Source organism: Carcharodon carcharias, chromosome 13 (assembly GCF_017639515.1).
Source record: "Carcharodon carcharias isolate sCarCar2 chromosome 13, sCarCar2.pri, whole genome shotgun sequence".
Classification (NCBI taxonomy): domain Eukaryota; kingdom Metazoa; phylum Chordata; class Chondrichthyes; order Lamniformes; family Lamnidae; genus Carcharodon; species Carcharodon carcharias.
The window spans coordinates 55,731,780-55,749,433 of NC_054479.1; the positions used below are offsets into that span (position 1 = coordinate 55,731,780).

At 41.8% G+C, this 17,654-nt stretch overlaps 1 protein-coding gene across 3 annotated transcripts in view; it reads right to left on the minus strand.

Moving 5' to 3' along the window:
- zgc:63587 (uncharacterized protein LOC393431 homolog) overlaps positions 1-17,654 on the minus strand; it is a 136,711-nt gene that overhangs the window by 56,097 nt on the left and 62,960 nt on the right. For all 3 annotated transcript variants that reach the window (XM_041202578.1, XM_041202577.1, XM_041202579.1), the window contains 2 exons: positions 7,770-7,871; positions 6,490-6,635 (listed from right to left, as the gene is read on the minus strand). In XM_041202578.1, the coding sequence (XP_041058512.1) occupies positions 6,490-6,635; positions 7,770-7,871 (248 nt within the window). The remainder of the gene's footprint in view (positions 1-6,489; positions 6,636-7,769; positions 7,872-17,654) is intronic.

Genomic DNA, 17,654 nt, shown 5'->3' on the forward strand with positions numbered 1-17,654 from the left:
TGCAATCACCGATGCCTTTACTGATCTAATCTTGTCCATGAGATTCACCCTTTTCTCTCGCTCCTACTCCCACTGAACTGACAAAAGCCCTACTTCCCTCCCTATGTTGGCTGACATAATTGAAAGTTGTCTCTCCTCTGGTACTGTACACCTCTCATTCAAATATGCCTTCATCAAGCCCCTCAAACATTCTACCCTCAGCCTTTGCATAAGAAAACTGGAAAGTAGTTTCTTCATAAAGGCAAGTGACAAGTTTCAAGGAATGAAGCAAGAAGTTGATCAACCAGGCAAAAAGGATGAAGGAAACTACCATATCCAAATTTGTCAGGCGGTCTGAGCTTGCACCAAGGGGATAGACAGAATGAGGTGTTAAAAATATTACAGAGTACCCAATTTATAAAGAACTGCAAAATCAATGCAGATAATCTGAGAATGATAAAATTGAAGGAGGCCATTGAAACCTTTGCGCCGGAAGACACTTTGAAAGAGTAACTCGATTAATTCCACTTCCCCTGTTCTTTTCCCTTGACCCCTGTACTTCCAAGTATTTATTCATTTTGATTAGGAAAGGAAAGTAGGAAATTTGATACAGGTATTCAAAACCATGAAATTTTCAATAGAGTAAATAAGGTAAAACTGTTTCCAATAATCGAAGGTTGTTAACCAGAGAGGGATTTAAAGTGATTAGCAAAAGAACCAGAGGCAACCCGAAGACAGATCATTTTTACACAAAAAGTTATGATCTGGAACACACTGCCTGAAAAGATGTCGGAAGCAGATTCAACAACTTTCAAAAGGTCTGTGACTGGCTCTGCTCTGGTAAAAAGTCACAAACCTGAAAGGGTGACTCTTTATTTTTCTTTCCTTAGATGCTGCTTAACGTGCTGAGTATTTTCAAGATTTCTTGTTTTTATTTCAGATTTCCAGTTTCTGCAGTACTTTATGTTTGAATTTTTTCCCTTTGGATTTCTCCATGTCCTTTTCCATAGCTAACCTAAATTTTATGATACTACGATTATTATGCCCTAAACGTTCTCCTCCTGACACTTGATCCACTTGACTCATCTCATTCCCCAGAACCAGATCCAGCAAACCTTCCTTGCTCGTCGGTCTGATGTAGAAAATTCTGCTGAACACAGTTCATAAACTGTTTCCACTCTCTGACCTTTATGCTATTACAAAGTCTATATTAGGATAAATTAAAGTCTCCAATTATAATTACTCTACAGCTCTCGCACACCTAATTTCCAGTGGTCTCATGGGCAACACTGAAAATGTCATTTAAAATCATACTGGAAAGAAAACAGGAAATACATTAAGAATTAGGTGAAGAACAGTTGGTTTTAATAATATGACAGAAGCATGAAGAAATGTGGCTTGAGCAGACAAAGGAAATTATATGAAAAAAGTGTTAAACAGAATTCCAAAGTTTTGCAGAATTCATGCAGTGTTGGAATTGATAAGGAAAACATGACCTTATTAGGAATCTTTAATAGAACATGAATTGATAATGAGTTTACAAAATAAGACAAAAAAATCACCCGTGAGAAATGGAATGGCTATATCACTCAATCTCTAATACATACTCTAAATTAATTAAGAGACATACGGATAACTTAATAATAGTTGGTCTCAAAATCAATAAATTTAGTATGTATAGGCATGTTTATATGAATTTAATATGTAATAATAGGAGCGAGATAGAGAGAGAGAGAGAAACTTGAAAAGGTTTGGCACATAGACTGAATAAGTGAGGAAAGCACAAAGCCAAGAAAACCTTCCAAAATCTGACCTGTTAATTGAATGATACAGAGTAGGGAAAGGTGACAAAATTAATTACTTCATTAATCACATCACAAAGACAATGCAACAAAAGACATTAAATGGAAGGCAGCAATTGCGAAACAGTGTAACAACATGAAATTTCTATGTAACCATGAAATCAAGGTAGTGATAAATAGGAGAATGCTTAACTGTTCTGTAACCAGCGCTGTCCAGTTGTGAAAAGTTGACCTTGAGGGTTTCAATAATAGTATTAGGCTAAAAATTAGCTGGGTGAGGAGAATGTCTAATGAGAGAGTCTGAATGAGTATAAGTGATTAGGCTGATAAGAACAAAGCCAAAGTATTCAGAATTCACAAGGAAATAGGTTGGGTTGTTTGCGTTTGGAAATGTAGATGGTAATAGGTCATAAAGCAGGTAAAGAACAATGTGGCTAGATGATGTGAAGGAAAGGGAATTTTTGTGGAGATGGAGAAGTATGGAATATACCAGTCACCAGCCTATGGATTGGAAACAAGAGAAATATATAGACAAACAAAACACATCGTTCAACCTACTGTTGCTCCTAAATCCACATGCATCCTTCCTACAACTCCATCTCGATCTTCCCAATCAGATTTCCATCGCTGCCAAAATGACCATAACCAGTTACAAATAACATCCTTTGTAACTGCACCACAGTCTCTGAGGACAGGGCAATCTGACAGCACAGACACAGTGGAGGGGTGAAACAGAAAAGTCTTGCTATCTCAAATTCCTTCGTTCCAGTGACACATTCAAACACTCCTAAGCAACAGCAAATCTAAATGGCATGAATTGAAATCAGATCTCATGAAACATGGGCGGTCAACATGGCAGAGCAGATTACTCCATTCAAATATCAAGTTAATCTCCGGAGTGGAAGCAAGGTGACTCATTCACTCAAGTACCAATTAACTGCGTCCAGTTACAATCAGAGCTAGAATTCAGGTTTCCCCAAGTCAGTTCATTCACATTTCAGAACATAAGAAAATATCTTTAAGTGAACTTGCCTGGTTTGAATTTAAACAAAAGCTTGCAGGATAAATGTTCCCTGGTGCATTCTCCATAGCAATGCCTCTAAAAACCAAAGCCCACTTGCCAAACAATCAGCACCTTTTTCTTGTGCAGTATAAATTGCTGCTCCCTTTGAAATTTGGTATTCTTGAGATTCTGTCCTGATCAATGCAAGACAAAAAGCTTCAACAGGATGTCTCTTTGCAGCAATGCATATTTTTTTTTAAGTGTAGCTTATTTAACGAGTCTGTGGTGCAGTGGGTAGTGTCCCTGCCTCTGAGCCAGGAGCTCAAGGAATGTTCATTCATAACGTACCCAAACAGGTTGAGTATCAACTTGTAAATCTTTCCACATATGCCATGATAGGCAGTAAAAGTGAGAGAGATTCCTGGCCAAGCCATGTGATAGAATGTTGGAGCCTCAACAATCACAATGTAAAAGTGCATGTTGCCACTGCAGCTCAGGATCCTTGGGGGCTGGTTGGCTTAGATGGCTGGACGACCAGTGTGCATGAGATTGATGCCATCAGCAACGGGTTCAATCCCTGTTCTGGCTGGCATGGATTCAGGACCTGCCCCACTGCCCTGCCCATGGTGGAGATTGCAGGATTGTGGGTCGGACCAGCTGTCGAGCAGAGAAGTCAAGATGATGATGACAGTTTATTTGTTTTGAAGCAAATGGTGAATGGTCTTAACCTGGCTCTGTGAACAGACTGAAATTACAATTAAAAACAAAAAAACTGCGGATGCTGGAAATCCAAAACAAAAACAGAATTACCTGGAAAAACTCAGCAGGTCTGGCAGCATCGGCGGAGAAGAAAAGAGTTGACGTTTCGAGTCCTCATGACCCTTCGACAGAACTTGCGTTCGAGTCCAAGAAAGAGTTGAAATATAAGCTGGTTTAAGGTGTGTGTGTGGGGGGCGGAGAGATAGAGAGACAAAGAGGTGGAGGGGGGTGGGGGGGTGTGGTTGTAGGGACAAACAAGCAGTGATAGAAGCAGATCATCAAAAGATGTCAACGACAATAGTACAATAGAACACATAGGTGTTAAAATTAAAGTTGGTGATATTATCTAAACGAATGTGCTAATTAAGAATGGATGGTAGGGCACTCAAGGTATAGCTCTAGTGGGTTTTTTTTTATATGATGGAAATAGGTGGGAAAAGGAAAATCTTTATAATTTATTGGAAAAAAAAGGGAAGGGGGAAACAGAAAGGGGGTGGGGATGGGGGAGGGAGCTTACGACCTAAAGTTGTTGAATTCAATATTCAGTCCGGAAGGCTGTAAAGTCCCTAGTCGGAAGATGAGGTGTTGTTCCTCCAGTTTGCGTTGGGCTTCACTGGAACAATGCAGCATTGGCTTGCTGCATTGTTCCAGTGAAGCCCAACGCAAACTGGAGGAACAACACCTCATCTTCCGACTAGGGACTTTACAGCCTTCCGGACTGAATATTGAATTCAACAACTTTAGGTCGTAAGCTCCCTCCCCCATCCCCACCCCCTTTCTGTTTCCCCCTTCCCTTTTTTTTCCAATAAATTATAAAGATTTTCCTTTTCCCACCTATTTCCATTATATAAAAAAAACCCCACTAGAGCTATACCGTGAGTGCCCTACCATCCATTCTTAATTAGCACATTCGTTTAGATAATATCACCAACTTTAATTTTAACACCTATGTGTTCTATTGTACTATTGTCGTTGACATCTTTTGATGATCTGCTTCTATCACTGCTTGTTTGTCCCTACAACCACACCCCCCACCCCCCTCCACCTCTTTGTCTCTCTATCTCTCCGCCCCCCACACACACACCTTAAACCAGCTTATATTTCAACTCTTTCTTGGACTCGAACGCAAGTTCTGTCGAAGGGTCATGAGGACTCGAAACGTCAACTCTTTTCTTCTCCGCCGATGCTGCCAGACCTGCTGAGTTTTTCCAGGTAATTCTGTTTTTGTTTTGAAATTACAATTGTAGTGCGTTGTGCAGGCAGCAGAGCAAAGTTACTACTGAGGTTTTGTGAGACAATACATCCAAGCCGGATGCCTTTCTCTATATCATCAGTCTGCATTCAAACATGGTTCAAACATGGACAAAAGAGCTAACACCAGAGGTGAGGTGACAATGGCTGCCCTTAACATCAAAGGAGCATTTGACTGAGTGTGTCATCAAGGAGCCCAAGCAAAACTGGAGTCAATGGGAATCAGAGGGAACCTCTCTGCTGGGTGGAGTCATACCAACACAAGGGAAGATGGTTGTGGTTGTTGGAGGTCAATCAGTTCCAGGACATCACTGCAGAAGTTCCTCAGGGTAGTGTCCTAGGCCCAACCATCTTCAGCTGCTTCATCAATGACCTCCCTTCCATCATAAGGTCAGAAATGGGGACGTTCGCAGATGATTGCACAATGTTCAGCACCATTCACAGCCCCTCAGATACAGAAGCAATCCATGTCCAAATGCAGCAAGACCTGGACAATATCCAGGCTTGGACTGACAAGTGGCAAATAACATTTGCGCCACACGAGTGCCAGGCAATGACCATCCCCAATAAGAGAGAACATAACCATCGACCCTTGACATTCAATGGCATTACAATTGCTGAATCCCCCACTATCAACATTGTGGGAGTTACCATTGACCAGAAACTGAACTGGACTAGTCACGTAAATACTGTGGCAACCAGAGCAGGTCAAAGGCTAGGAATCCTGAGGAAAGTAACTTACCACCTGACTCCCCAAAGCCTGTCCACCATCTGCAAGGCACAAGTCAGGAGTGTGATGGAATACTCTCCACTTGCCTGATGATTGCAGCTCCAACAACACTCAAGAGGCTCCAGAACAAAGCAGCCCGCTTGATTGGCATCCCATCCACAAACATTCACTCCTTCCACTAACTAGGCAGTGGCAGCAGTGTGTACCATCCACAAGATGCCTGCAGGGACTCATCAGGCCTTCTCAGACAGCAGCTTCCAAACATACAACCACGACCATCTAGATGGACAAGGGCAGCAAATGCATGGGAACATCACCATCTGAAAGTTCCCCTCCAAGTCACTCACCATCCTGACTTGGGAATATATCACCATTCCTTCACTGTTGCTGGGTCAAAATCCTGGAACACCCTCCCTAACAGTACTGTAGGTGTACCTACACCACATGGACTACGGCGGTTCAAGAAGGCAGCTCACCACCGCCTTCACAAGACAATATGGGATGGGCAATAAATGCTGGTCTAGCCAGCAACACCCATATCCCATGAATGAATTAAAAAAAATTAGAACCATTACCTTGAGATGAACCAGAAGGCACCACTAGCAGTGCCTCCTTAATCGCTTATTTTTGCAACATGATTTAAGAGTGATGCAATTCTGGTAACAAAAGAGCAGATACACGCTAATGGCTCATTCAAAAAGATGTCCTCCAAAAAAACAGCCCATAGATAATCAGAAGCAGTAACCCAGATCCCATGATTCTGTATAACAGCACTTCAAAACATTAACAATGCAGCAAATGCAAAGCAGTTTTCTCCAGCAGGATCCTATGTTCAATCATGTGAGCATCTGTGGTTGAAATATTTAATTTGATAAAGTTTTATTATTGATATTGGGCTTGTACAGACTGTCTCTATTGATGGTTATGGTAAAAAGCACATAATTGCATTCATGATGGATACTTACACCAACATTGTGCGTAGTTTGAGAAAGTCATTGTGTTCTGGGTTCTCCACTTCAACCACGCCCCAGGGGTAAAGGCGACCTCTGATCTTTTTACCTTTCACCTCAATCAGTTGGTTGGAGCCAATCACAGCAAAGGGAACGCTGGCCTAGGAGGAAAAAGAAATTTTGATCTGGTGGACATAAGAACAGAAATAGACCATTTAGCCCCTTGCGCCTTTTACGCCATTCAATTAGATTGCAGCTGATCTGTATCTTCATCAATAGCTTGGTTTTGCAACCCTTAATACCCTTGCCTATCAAAAAACTATCAATCTTAGTTTTGAAATTTTCAGTGTTCTCAGAATCAACTGCATCGTTAGGGAAAAGGATTCTAGGTTTCTAATGCCCTGGTGTGAAAAGACTGCTTCCTGCCATAATTCCTGAGCAGCCTCACTCTAGTTTTAAGGAATGCCTTCTTCTTTCGGACTCCCCAACCAGAGGAAATCTTCTGACCCAATCAAATCCTTTTTTCTTTTATACTCAAGGGAATAGTTTAGTTTATGGAACCTGTCCTCATAATTCAAATCTTTTAGGCCCGATACCATTCTGCTGAATCCGCACTGGACTCCCTCTAAGGTCATATATCCTTCCTAACATACAGTGTACAGAACTAAATGCAGTACTCTAGATCAGTCTAAGCAGAGCTTTATACAACTCCAGCATAACTTCCATGTCTTTGCATTCCAGACTCCTTGACATAAAAGGCCAACAATCGATTAGCCTTTATAGTTTATACCTGTCACTAGCTTTCCCCAATTTTGGTGCTTGGACCGCTAGATCTCTCAGCTTCTGTCTTAGTTTGCAATATGCAGCATGAATTCTATAAACCATATCGAACAGAGGAGCTTCCTTCGAATTTTCAGGTTGACACTGTATTCATTTGTAGACATAAAAACTAAGGAAGCCAGGGAATGGCAAAGTTTTACGGACTGAAAGGATTTCAACAATTGAATTTCATTTGTCAAACAGAAGCTTGTTTGAACCCGTGTAAACTGCTCTCCACAAGTGAGTTGGCTCTGTTTCCCATTGGAATCATCTACACAGCGATAGGTTCTGCTTGCCTCATCTTGAACCCATTTGAAAACGAGTCTCTCCACTTTCCCCAAAGGCCACATTCTCTACATTCAAGTGGAATTTGCCCCTACCCTACTCAGCAAACTCACTTTCCAAAGCCACCTCCACTAGAATCTGACCACTTGAGCAATATGGTAGTCAGTCATACTCATTCATAAATGTCTTACCTTCAGAATCATGGTCTGCTCCTTGAACTCCTCATCCTCATCAGAGTCAGCATCTGGCAGCTGGTAGATTCTGATACCATGCTCAGTGATCTCATCAAGGATCTAAAGAACAAACTATAATTAGGGGTGCCAGCAATGTGATGAATAAGCAGGATGTAAAATTTCAAATTTTACGGAGACTAATAATTATTAAACAAGAGGGAATTGCATTTTAGAACTGAAGTTGAACAGTAAAACAATTTATTGTTGCGCATGAAAAAGAGTAGATATTAGGCAGACTACTGAGATGACAACACAGAAGGCCATTCAACCCATCATGCCAGTAATTTGAAAGTCTCCAAGTCCCATGCCCTTGCTGTTTCTGCATAGCTCTGCTGATTTTTGTATTTCAAGTATTTATCCAATTCCCTTTAAAAGTTAACCACCTCAGGCAGTGCATCCTAAATTATCATAGCTCACTGTATGGTACTTTTGCCAAATATTTTAAATCTTTGTCTTCTGGTTCCTGCCCTCTTTACCAATGGAAAGTTTCCCTTTATTTGCTTTATCCAAAACCCTCATTTTTCATCGCCTCTATCAAATCTTCCTATAGCCTTCTCTGCACTGAAGAGAACAATCCAATTGCTCCACACAAGTAAGTACCTCACCCCTGGTATTATTATATTACTCTCCTCTGCAGCCTCTCCATGGCCTTGAAATCCTAAAGTGTGATGCCCAGAATTGGACACAATAGGGGTAATTTTACTACCCCAAAAAGAGGTGTGTTTTCGTTAAATTGAGAAGTTAAAAAGCTAAAATTCTGAAGCAGAAACCCATTCCACCCCAAACCTGCCCATTTTAATGGACACAGGATGAGGGGTGGATATCCAGGTGGTCACTTATAAATCTTAATGAAGCTGTGCCCTTTCATTTTAAGTGATTTCATTTTTAACCACGGTTTGCTAGGTTTCCCTGGCTTTGGAAACACAAGTAAGGGGAGGCAAGAAGGACTGAATCAAAATTAAGTGATCTCTCTTCCCACCACCCATCCCTCCACCACATCAGACCCACTTATTCTCAGTTTGGCTGCAGCCTTGTGCTGCAGGCTTTCCCTCCCATTGGGCACGAAGCCTACAGAGAAAAAGGAAAAGACAACCTCCACTTATAAAAAATACAGGCTATTCAGGAACCTTTACTTTTGGAATTCCTGTCCCTTCCTCCAACCCATACAACGCCCAACCCACCCCTCTACCCCCACATCAGATATGCCTGAAGATGGGGGCCGATTCTCCAAATGAGGTGTAACCAGTGATTTACAAAGGTTTAGCTAATATAGTAACACACCATGCAGTAAATCTACTGCTTTAGATAGCCGACCTAGGTTTGACCAAATGTATCCATGATCAGCTGGGATAGATGCTTGAGAGAAGAGGGAGGGTTATAAGCTGACTTAGTTAATGTGTGGAGGCTGCTTAGAAGAATGCGTTTGCAAGATTTTAGTAGATCTGCCTCCTCAGTGGAGAGTGGAGAAATGATCTGGAGACCCCCCCACCGACCCCCCAAAAAAACTTCTCAAAAGAAATAAAATATTTTTTAAATGTGCCCTTACTATTGCAGCTGAAAAGGAATTACAATGCAAACATTTTAACAAGTGAGAAGCTGACTAGTTTGTCCTGGTACTTATAGTCTACAAGTCAATAATAATTTCTCCATAACAAAAACAGAATTACCTGGAAAAACTCAGCAGGTCTGGCAGCATCGGCGGAGAAGAAAAGAGTTGACATTTCGAGTCCTCATGACCCTTCGACAGAACTTGAGTTCGAATCCAAGAAAGAGTTGAAATATAAGCTGGTTTAAAGTGTGTGTGTGGGGCGCTGAGAGATAGAGAGAGAGAGAGGTGGAGGGGGGGTGTGGTTGTAGGGACAAACAAGCAGTGATAGAAGCAGATCATCAAAAGATGTCAACGACAATAGTACAATAGAACACATAGGTGTTAAAGTTAAAGTTGGTGATATTATCTAAACGAATGTGCTAATTAAGAATGGATGGTAGGGCACTCAAGGTATAGCTCTAGTGGGGGTTTTTTTTTATATAATGGAAATAGGTGGGAAAAGGAAAATCTTTATAATTTATTGGGAAAAAAAAGGAAGGGGGAAACAGAAAGGGGGTGGGGATGGGGGAGGGAGCTCACGACCTAAAGTTGTTGAATTCAATATTCAGTCTGGAAGGCTGTAAAGTCCCTAGTCGGAAGATGAGGTGTTGTTCCTCCAGTTTACGTTGGGCTTCACTGGAACAATGCAGCAAGCCAAGGACAGACATGTGGGCAAGAGAGCAGGGTGGAGTGTTAAAATGGCAAGCGACAGGGAGGTTTGGGTTATTCTTGCGGACAGACCGCAGGTGTTCTGCAAAGCGGTCGCCCAGTTTACGTTTGGTCTCTCCAATGTAGAGGAGACCACATTGGGAGCAACGAATGCAATAGACTAAGTTGGGGGAAATGCAAGTGAAATGCTGCTTCACTTGAAAGGAGTGTTTGGGTCCTTGGACGGTGAGGAGAGAGGAAGTGAAGGGGCAGGTGTTGCATCTTTTGCGTGGGCATAGGGTGGTGCCATAGGAGGGGGTTGAGGAGTAGGGGGTGATGGAGGAGTGGACCAGGGTGTCCCGGAGGGAGCGATCCCTACGGAATGCCGATAAGGGGGGTGAAGGGAAAATGTGTTTGGTGGTGGCATCATGCTGGAGTTGGCGGAAATGGCGGAGGATGATTCTTTGAATGCGGAGGCTGGTGGGGTGATAAGTGAGGACAAGGGGGACCCTATCATGTTTCTGGGAGGGAGGAGAAGGCGTGAGGGCGGATGCGCGGGAGATGGGCCGGACATGGTTGAGGGCCCTGTCAACGACCGTGGGTGGAAAACCTCGGTTAAGGAAGAAGGAGGACGTGTCAGAGGAACTGTTTTTGAATGTAGCATCATCGGAACAGATGCGACAGAGGCGAAGGAACTGAGAGAATGGGATGGAGTCCTTACAGGAAGCGGGGTGTGAGGAGCTGTAGTCGAGATAGCTGTGGGAGTCGGTGGGTTTGTAATGGATATTGGTGGACAGTCTATCACCAGAGATTGAGAGAGAGAGGTCAAGGAAGGGAAGGGAAGTGTCAGAGATGGACCACGTGAAAATGATGGAGGGGTGGAGATTGGAAGCAAAATTAATAAATTTTTCCAAGTCCCGACGAGAGCATGAAGCGGCACCGAAGTAATCATCGAATAATTTCTCCATATCAGGCAAATGACCTCTATATTAACAAGGAACAGTCCATTGCCACTTCACTCCCCTTACAGCCAAATATAACTCTTCCAATCAAAGGTACAGGACCTTCATTGGATGTGTCACCCTAGTAACTGGAAACTGCAAGACAGCAATTTCAAATAAAATAAAATACAGATGGAAAAAAAATCAAAGATAATTGATCTAGAAAGAAGATCAAGAGCCTAGTTCATCTAACCATTTCAACCACCCCCCCACCACCACCCCCCCTCCACCACCACCACCACACACACAACCCCCCCCCCCCCACCAAAACCACCACCACCACCACCACCACCCCGGATTTCATTGAGGAGTAACTCTGCTATGAGCTTCCCAATGACACTTCCCCAATCAGCAAGAATCATATGCTCTGAAACTGAGATAACCACAAGGAGGGCTACAGAAAATTTCAAACTGCAAATAAGAGTCTTGTCAAACATATTAAATTTTTAATTCCAGAATATCTTATTATTCAATATAATGTACAACCGCCAAATGCAAACAATATTTGAATATTTCCTCACACACCTGTCCAATTCAACAACACATTCACACTGCTACTCCCAGGATATTTTGATTAATGACTACAATGACACTACTTTTGTTTTTAAAAGAGAAAAACAATTTGCACTAAAAGTGCCAGCATCTTAGGCTTCAAACAGCAGAAATTATCCTATAATGTCACAGAAGAACAAACTTGCATTTATACAGCTACCGTCTCATCTTTGGATTGGCGAAGGTAATCAATGAATTTGTTTTGCTGTGGTTACTACAAACAAGTCAACCAAGTTGCAAGCAGTAAGATCCCACAAACAAGGGAATAAACAACTAGTTAATCTTTTTTGGTAGCCAGTAAGATTAAATTGATCAGGACAACAGCAGAACTCTTCAATCTTCCTCATCTGAACTAACTGAGCCTCAATGGGATAACACCTCCAATGATGCAGCATTCAGCCAGGACTGCACTATAGTATTAGCATGGACTAAATCCTTGAAAAGGGAATGCACCTATAACCTTCTGACTCCGAGGCGACAGTGCCTGTTTATTCCAGGGAATAAACAGCATCTATGGAGAAGTGAGAATAACCTGAATCTAAGCATAGGGTAGTGATGCAACATGTGACAGAAATATTGACAAAAATGGAACTTGTGAAGAGATGCGAGCACACTCCTGGCCCATGTGGTCACACCCATAAACAAAGAGCAGAGAAATATCTGCAGAGATGGAAAAATGTGCAGGCAAAATACTCCATTAAGTTGAAGGGTATTTAAATATTTATTTATATATTTTGGGCCAAAGCTCAGTAAATAGGCAAGTGAACAGTTCAAGAAGCATGGGGAAGCAGCAAAACAATTTGCAATTCGAATACACATTTAAACCATCTTCAGATAAAGCACATTATCCAATGCTTCACAATTATTGTGAAAATGCTCAGCATCAAAATTCATCTTTACTTTGATTGTGCCTCAACAGCTCTAAGCTTGAACGGCTCTCATTGATGCAACACAACTCTAGTCATCAGTGATCAAGGAGGACAATGAATCAACATAGACAAAGCACAGAAGCAGGGAATTTGTCCTGGTATTGATACCCAAGAGTCAATAATAATTCCTCCCCATCAGAGAAATGACCCCAACATTAACAAGGAACAAGCCATTTCTAATTCACTCTCCTTACAGCCAAATATAACTCTCCCATTCAAAGTTACAGGACCTTCGTTGGATGTGTCACCCTAGTAACTGGAAGCTGCAAGACAGCAATTTCAAATAAAATGCCAGTTCCAGATGAACGAAGAACAGCAAAGATAACTGATCTAGGAAAAGGATTGGGAATCTAGTTCATCTAACCACCTCACCTCCACACCCCAACCCCAACTCCCACATATTAAATTGAAAACTGGATATCAGCAAAATTGGCAAAATTCACTCACCACGAATTGAAAGTTAAATCATTTTAAGCTAGTGTACATGATCCAGCTGAGTTTATCCTGCACTTGGCATGCCCACCTTATTACATTCCACAGGTTTGCATTGTACGCTGCTTCCCGCTGTGTAAAAAAATTCGAGGCCGGGTCACCTCCATTTGGCTGGCTCACCCGGCTTTAATTTTTCAGCGATTGCCCCTTAAATGAGGCAGGATTTCCCACTGTCTCCAGGAGGAAGCCCAGCCTCATAGAGCTGCCGAGCAATTGGAGAGCAGCAGCTCTATGCCACACCAGGATCAGTGGCTACTACCAGTATTGCAGGAGGCCCTGGGGCAAGAGTTACCCAGGTAAGTCTGGTATCTCACCAGGGCAGGGATTGTAGTCCCCAGCAAGAGGTGGGGTGGGGTGGGGTGGGGGTGCAAAACTGTGGAGTGGAGCCTCCGTTTGACACTGGGGCCTGGAAAGGAGGCGCCAACATTTCACTGACCAGCAGCCCAGAGGATTAAACCTACTGGTTACACATTGGGCACAGGCCTCTACTGCTGCTTGTCAAATTGGAGCGGTGGCAGATGAGGCCCTTAACTGGGTATTAATCGCCCACTTAAGGGCCTCCTTTGGACTACAGACAGGTGCCCTAAAATCGTGGTGGGGCAGATAGCAGGCATGCCACCAATGGCACAGCACCCTTATTTATGGGTTCATCTGCTTGTTTTCCTGCCTTGTCTATAAAATTCAGCCCGTAGTGCAGCTGTATACAACATAGCTGTACGGGGTCCTGGTATGTTGTATTCTTGCTTAAATTATATTGAGAGAAAGTGGGTGGAAAATGGAGAGGATCAATCAGATCTTTCATATACAGCACAGATACATTGCTTGTACAGGCTAGTTTGAAGCCAATTAATCACTAGCAGTGCCCATTTTAGCTAGGTTCCATTGAACCAATTGAACTGAAAGCCAATTCCTAAGTATTTTAAGTGTTGACTTTTCAGCCCCTTTTAAGGTGCACATGAATGTTTTGATGAATACCATCATTACTCAGACAGGAGACAGTCTGTAATGTATTTTTCCAGTAGACAACTGACGTTAAAATTCTAACCCTAAACCAAATTAATCTAATTCAAAAATGACAAGCAACAGGAATTTATCAGTGGCTGTATCAGGGCACAGGTTATCAATTTCGATACGCCTTCCTTTCCAGTGTGATATGTTAGGATTAGATTCTGTTGGAGAGCTCTCTGGTGCTCCTTATCTTTCCTTGTGCTGATTATGGATCTTGTTGACCTCACGTACCATATAATGTAAACATACTGTGGGGCTCTCACTGGGACACTGGCTCCTGTCTCATTCCAGCTGACACCCCTGCACAGCATCGGCTCACACCAGCTACACAGCAGCTTCAGCTAATCCTGTAATTCTACAATTAACACACCTATGGCAGACAAGGCATGAAGACCACCAGCACACCCAGGCTCAAAGACCACATCGATGCCCATTCCTCATACTCAACATCTGCTATCAAAGCAAAACAATCTTGTTCCTGTTTTTTTCACTAGATTTAGAACAGCCCCCTACAAAGATCTGTACAGAAACTATGTACAGAGTGCTGCCGATGCACAAGATGACCTTGAAACAATTAGATTTGTAGCAACTGATCTTGACAATAAATTTCTGTAGCCATTTTATAAAGCAGTAAAAGAAACCTGCTACTGCTCATCTTGCACAGGACAATACTGAACAATTTTGCTAACTTAGTAAAATATATCAGTATGCAGGCCCTCATTTTAAATATAAGGTCAGATTCATTGTAAAACATCCTTTTGTCCATATGCTTGCAAATGCTGAACTCCAGAATTGTCTTCAGATCAGTAAGAATCAAAATTTAGGGCTCATTAAGCAAACCATTAATACATTCAGTCACTGGCTGATATAAACTGCCAGTTTGACTAATTACTTCCAATTCCCAGCCTTTGAAGCAGTAGTTTGTCTGTCCTCTATTTCTCCCTCATACCTGAAAGCAAATTCTTGCTTCATATTTTAAGCAAACAGTACATTTAAAACTCTCACCTCAGAGAACTTGAACAGGGAAACAGAAGTAGGGCTGTGATAAACTGGTGTGGGTATCAATTTTATTTCCCTCCCATTCTTAGTACGTGCATTCATGCACAAAAACGTTGGCTCACAGCTTCTTCCAAGAAGCAGTTTTAAAGCACAAATACACAGGAACAAAGGAAGACTGAGTACCAGCAAACATGCTGGAACATTGGTAACATAAATTACAAGACAACTCAATAGAACAAACAGTCTCTTTTACACAGAGGTACTTTCAGGTCCACTACGTAATGTTTTTGGAAAGATGTTGCACAACAGTTTTCACCTTTAAAAAGAGCCCTTATCCTGCTTTGAATGCAGTGACTGAGGAGTTTTTACAGTTCAGACAGTGAAAGTCAGCCATTGTGCAATGAGAATATTCAGCTGGCCAGAAAGTAGCTCCTTATAAAATGGAATGGAAAGGCATAAGGGAATGCAATAGCATTGGCTTTCTGTGGGAGTGGCTGTCATTCAAGCCAGGTCACAATACTGATAGAGATGAGGAAAGCCATCTGACTCAACTTAGACTATCCATCCATCCAGAAAAACCCAACAGTAGCCCCACCATAGCATGCAAATTGTTTCTTAAAGGATTCAAGAGCACTTGCCTCGACTACTATACCTGGAAACCAGTTTCTCTTTGCAGGAAGAACTACATGAAATCAATCCTAAATTTGCCTTTTATATGTTTGACCCTTTGTCTTAGTCTCAATTTTCCACTTTTAGGTAATATTTCAGTTGACCATTTCAATATAATTTACATTTTTGTATAACTCGAGAAAAGATTACCTCCCATTGTTTCCCATTTAAGCTACCAACGGCCAAGTTTCTCCAACCTCTTTATGATTCAATCCTATAATGCTAGTTGTTGGAGTCACCACATCTTTGAATGACATCCAGAGCTTAAATGTCTTGGTTACCAGAATTGGATACAGTAGTAAATTTTGGATTTATAGTGCACAAATTTATTAAATCCCTTTTTGCACAATGCGCTGTGATAGATGCTATCCTAGAATTTAGTATGCCAAACTGTAGCAATTACTACATTTTCTGACAGTGCAACATTAGCAACAGTAAGGTGGAAAAGCTCATTTGACTGGCAGTTATTATACAATAGCCAATTCCCACTTGGGCGACCTGAAAGACAATGCAGCAAGTTAAAAACCTTGAAATAAAAGGAGAGAAAAATTAAAGACTGGCTTGCTCTTTCAAAAGCAACAAGCTTCAATTTTTGAAGATTTCAAGATTCATAATACATTTCAACATACTTATGGAGGAAAATAACATTGAAAATGCGGCGTGACGCAAGCACTGCACTGTGTCGACAAGCTTTTTCTGACTGGTAATCACTTTTTTTGGGCATATGGTTCAAAACTGTTTTGTTGAATGCTGCTCAGCAGTGGTTGCACATGTCATGTGTCATCTGCCCAGACCTTATTTATCATTCACTATTTCGGCATTCACTGAATGTTACCGATTGTTACCTATTGTTCCTTCCTTGGCACTTGTGTATTTTGCCCAACTCATATTGCAGTTTCGAATCAATCTCCTTAGATTCAACTGCTCATCTTGCTTTGGTGTAATTTGCAAATTTTGACCAACTTCCATTCAGTTTCCAAATCCAAGTTAGAAATTGGAGAGGTCTCTGTTTCCAAGGTGTACATTGACTGTAGGGGGTCTTGCCTGTAACTAGTCACCTACTATGTCTCTGGCACTGATCCCATGGATATTTCACTCAACATGTCCCCTACAATGACAATACTGCCAACAAAGTACAATTCAACAAGCTTGTTATTCATCCCAAATTTAAACCTGAATCCTTACACTCTGAACTTTACCTGCAAGTTTCCATGCAGGACCTTTGACATGTGCTTTTTGGAAGTTAGGGTTCTGCATGCTGTAATAATTTTCAGTCCACGTAGGACATAATTATCTCAAAAAGTCAAGGAGTTTGGATAGGATCTTACCATTCTGGATCCATATTGACTGTTTACTAAGTCACTATTCCAGAAATATTACATAATTCTGCATTAGATTCAAAGAGCTCTGCTTTTTCAGATAGCAATGGACAGTGTTATGACATAGTTAGCCTCAGCTGATCCCTTCCTTGACTTGTCAAGCTAGAGGTTGGTGAGATAACTTTGTAGAGTCACTTTGTAGAGAAATGCCTTCCTGCAGTGAAAGTACATCTTGAAACCAGGAATGCAGATTTCAGTAAAAACAAACCTATAAAACATTTGCAGTAACTGTCTGAAAACTGAAAACATGGGCTGAATTTTACGTGCCCCCAGCATTTGTGTTTCCTGTAAGTGGGGGAGGGGGGACATGTAAAATAGGGTAGGTGCCAAACCCATCACCTTCCCACTCACCCCTGAGCTTTCACCCATAATACGGGGGAGCAGGCGGGCACTAGATCAGCAGCCTGCCATATTTAAATGTATAATTAAGGGTCAATTAGGTTTGTTATCAAGCAAATTAATCCTGATCATATGCTGCTCACACCATAAAACATGTGGCCAGCAGGGTGAGAGCAGGAAATCCGTTTTTTAAACTCAACATTTAAAGAGGCGGGGTCGCTCTTTGGGGCAGTCCTTAG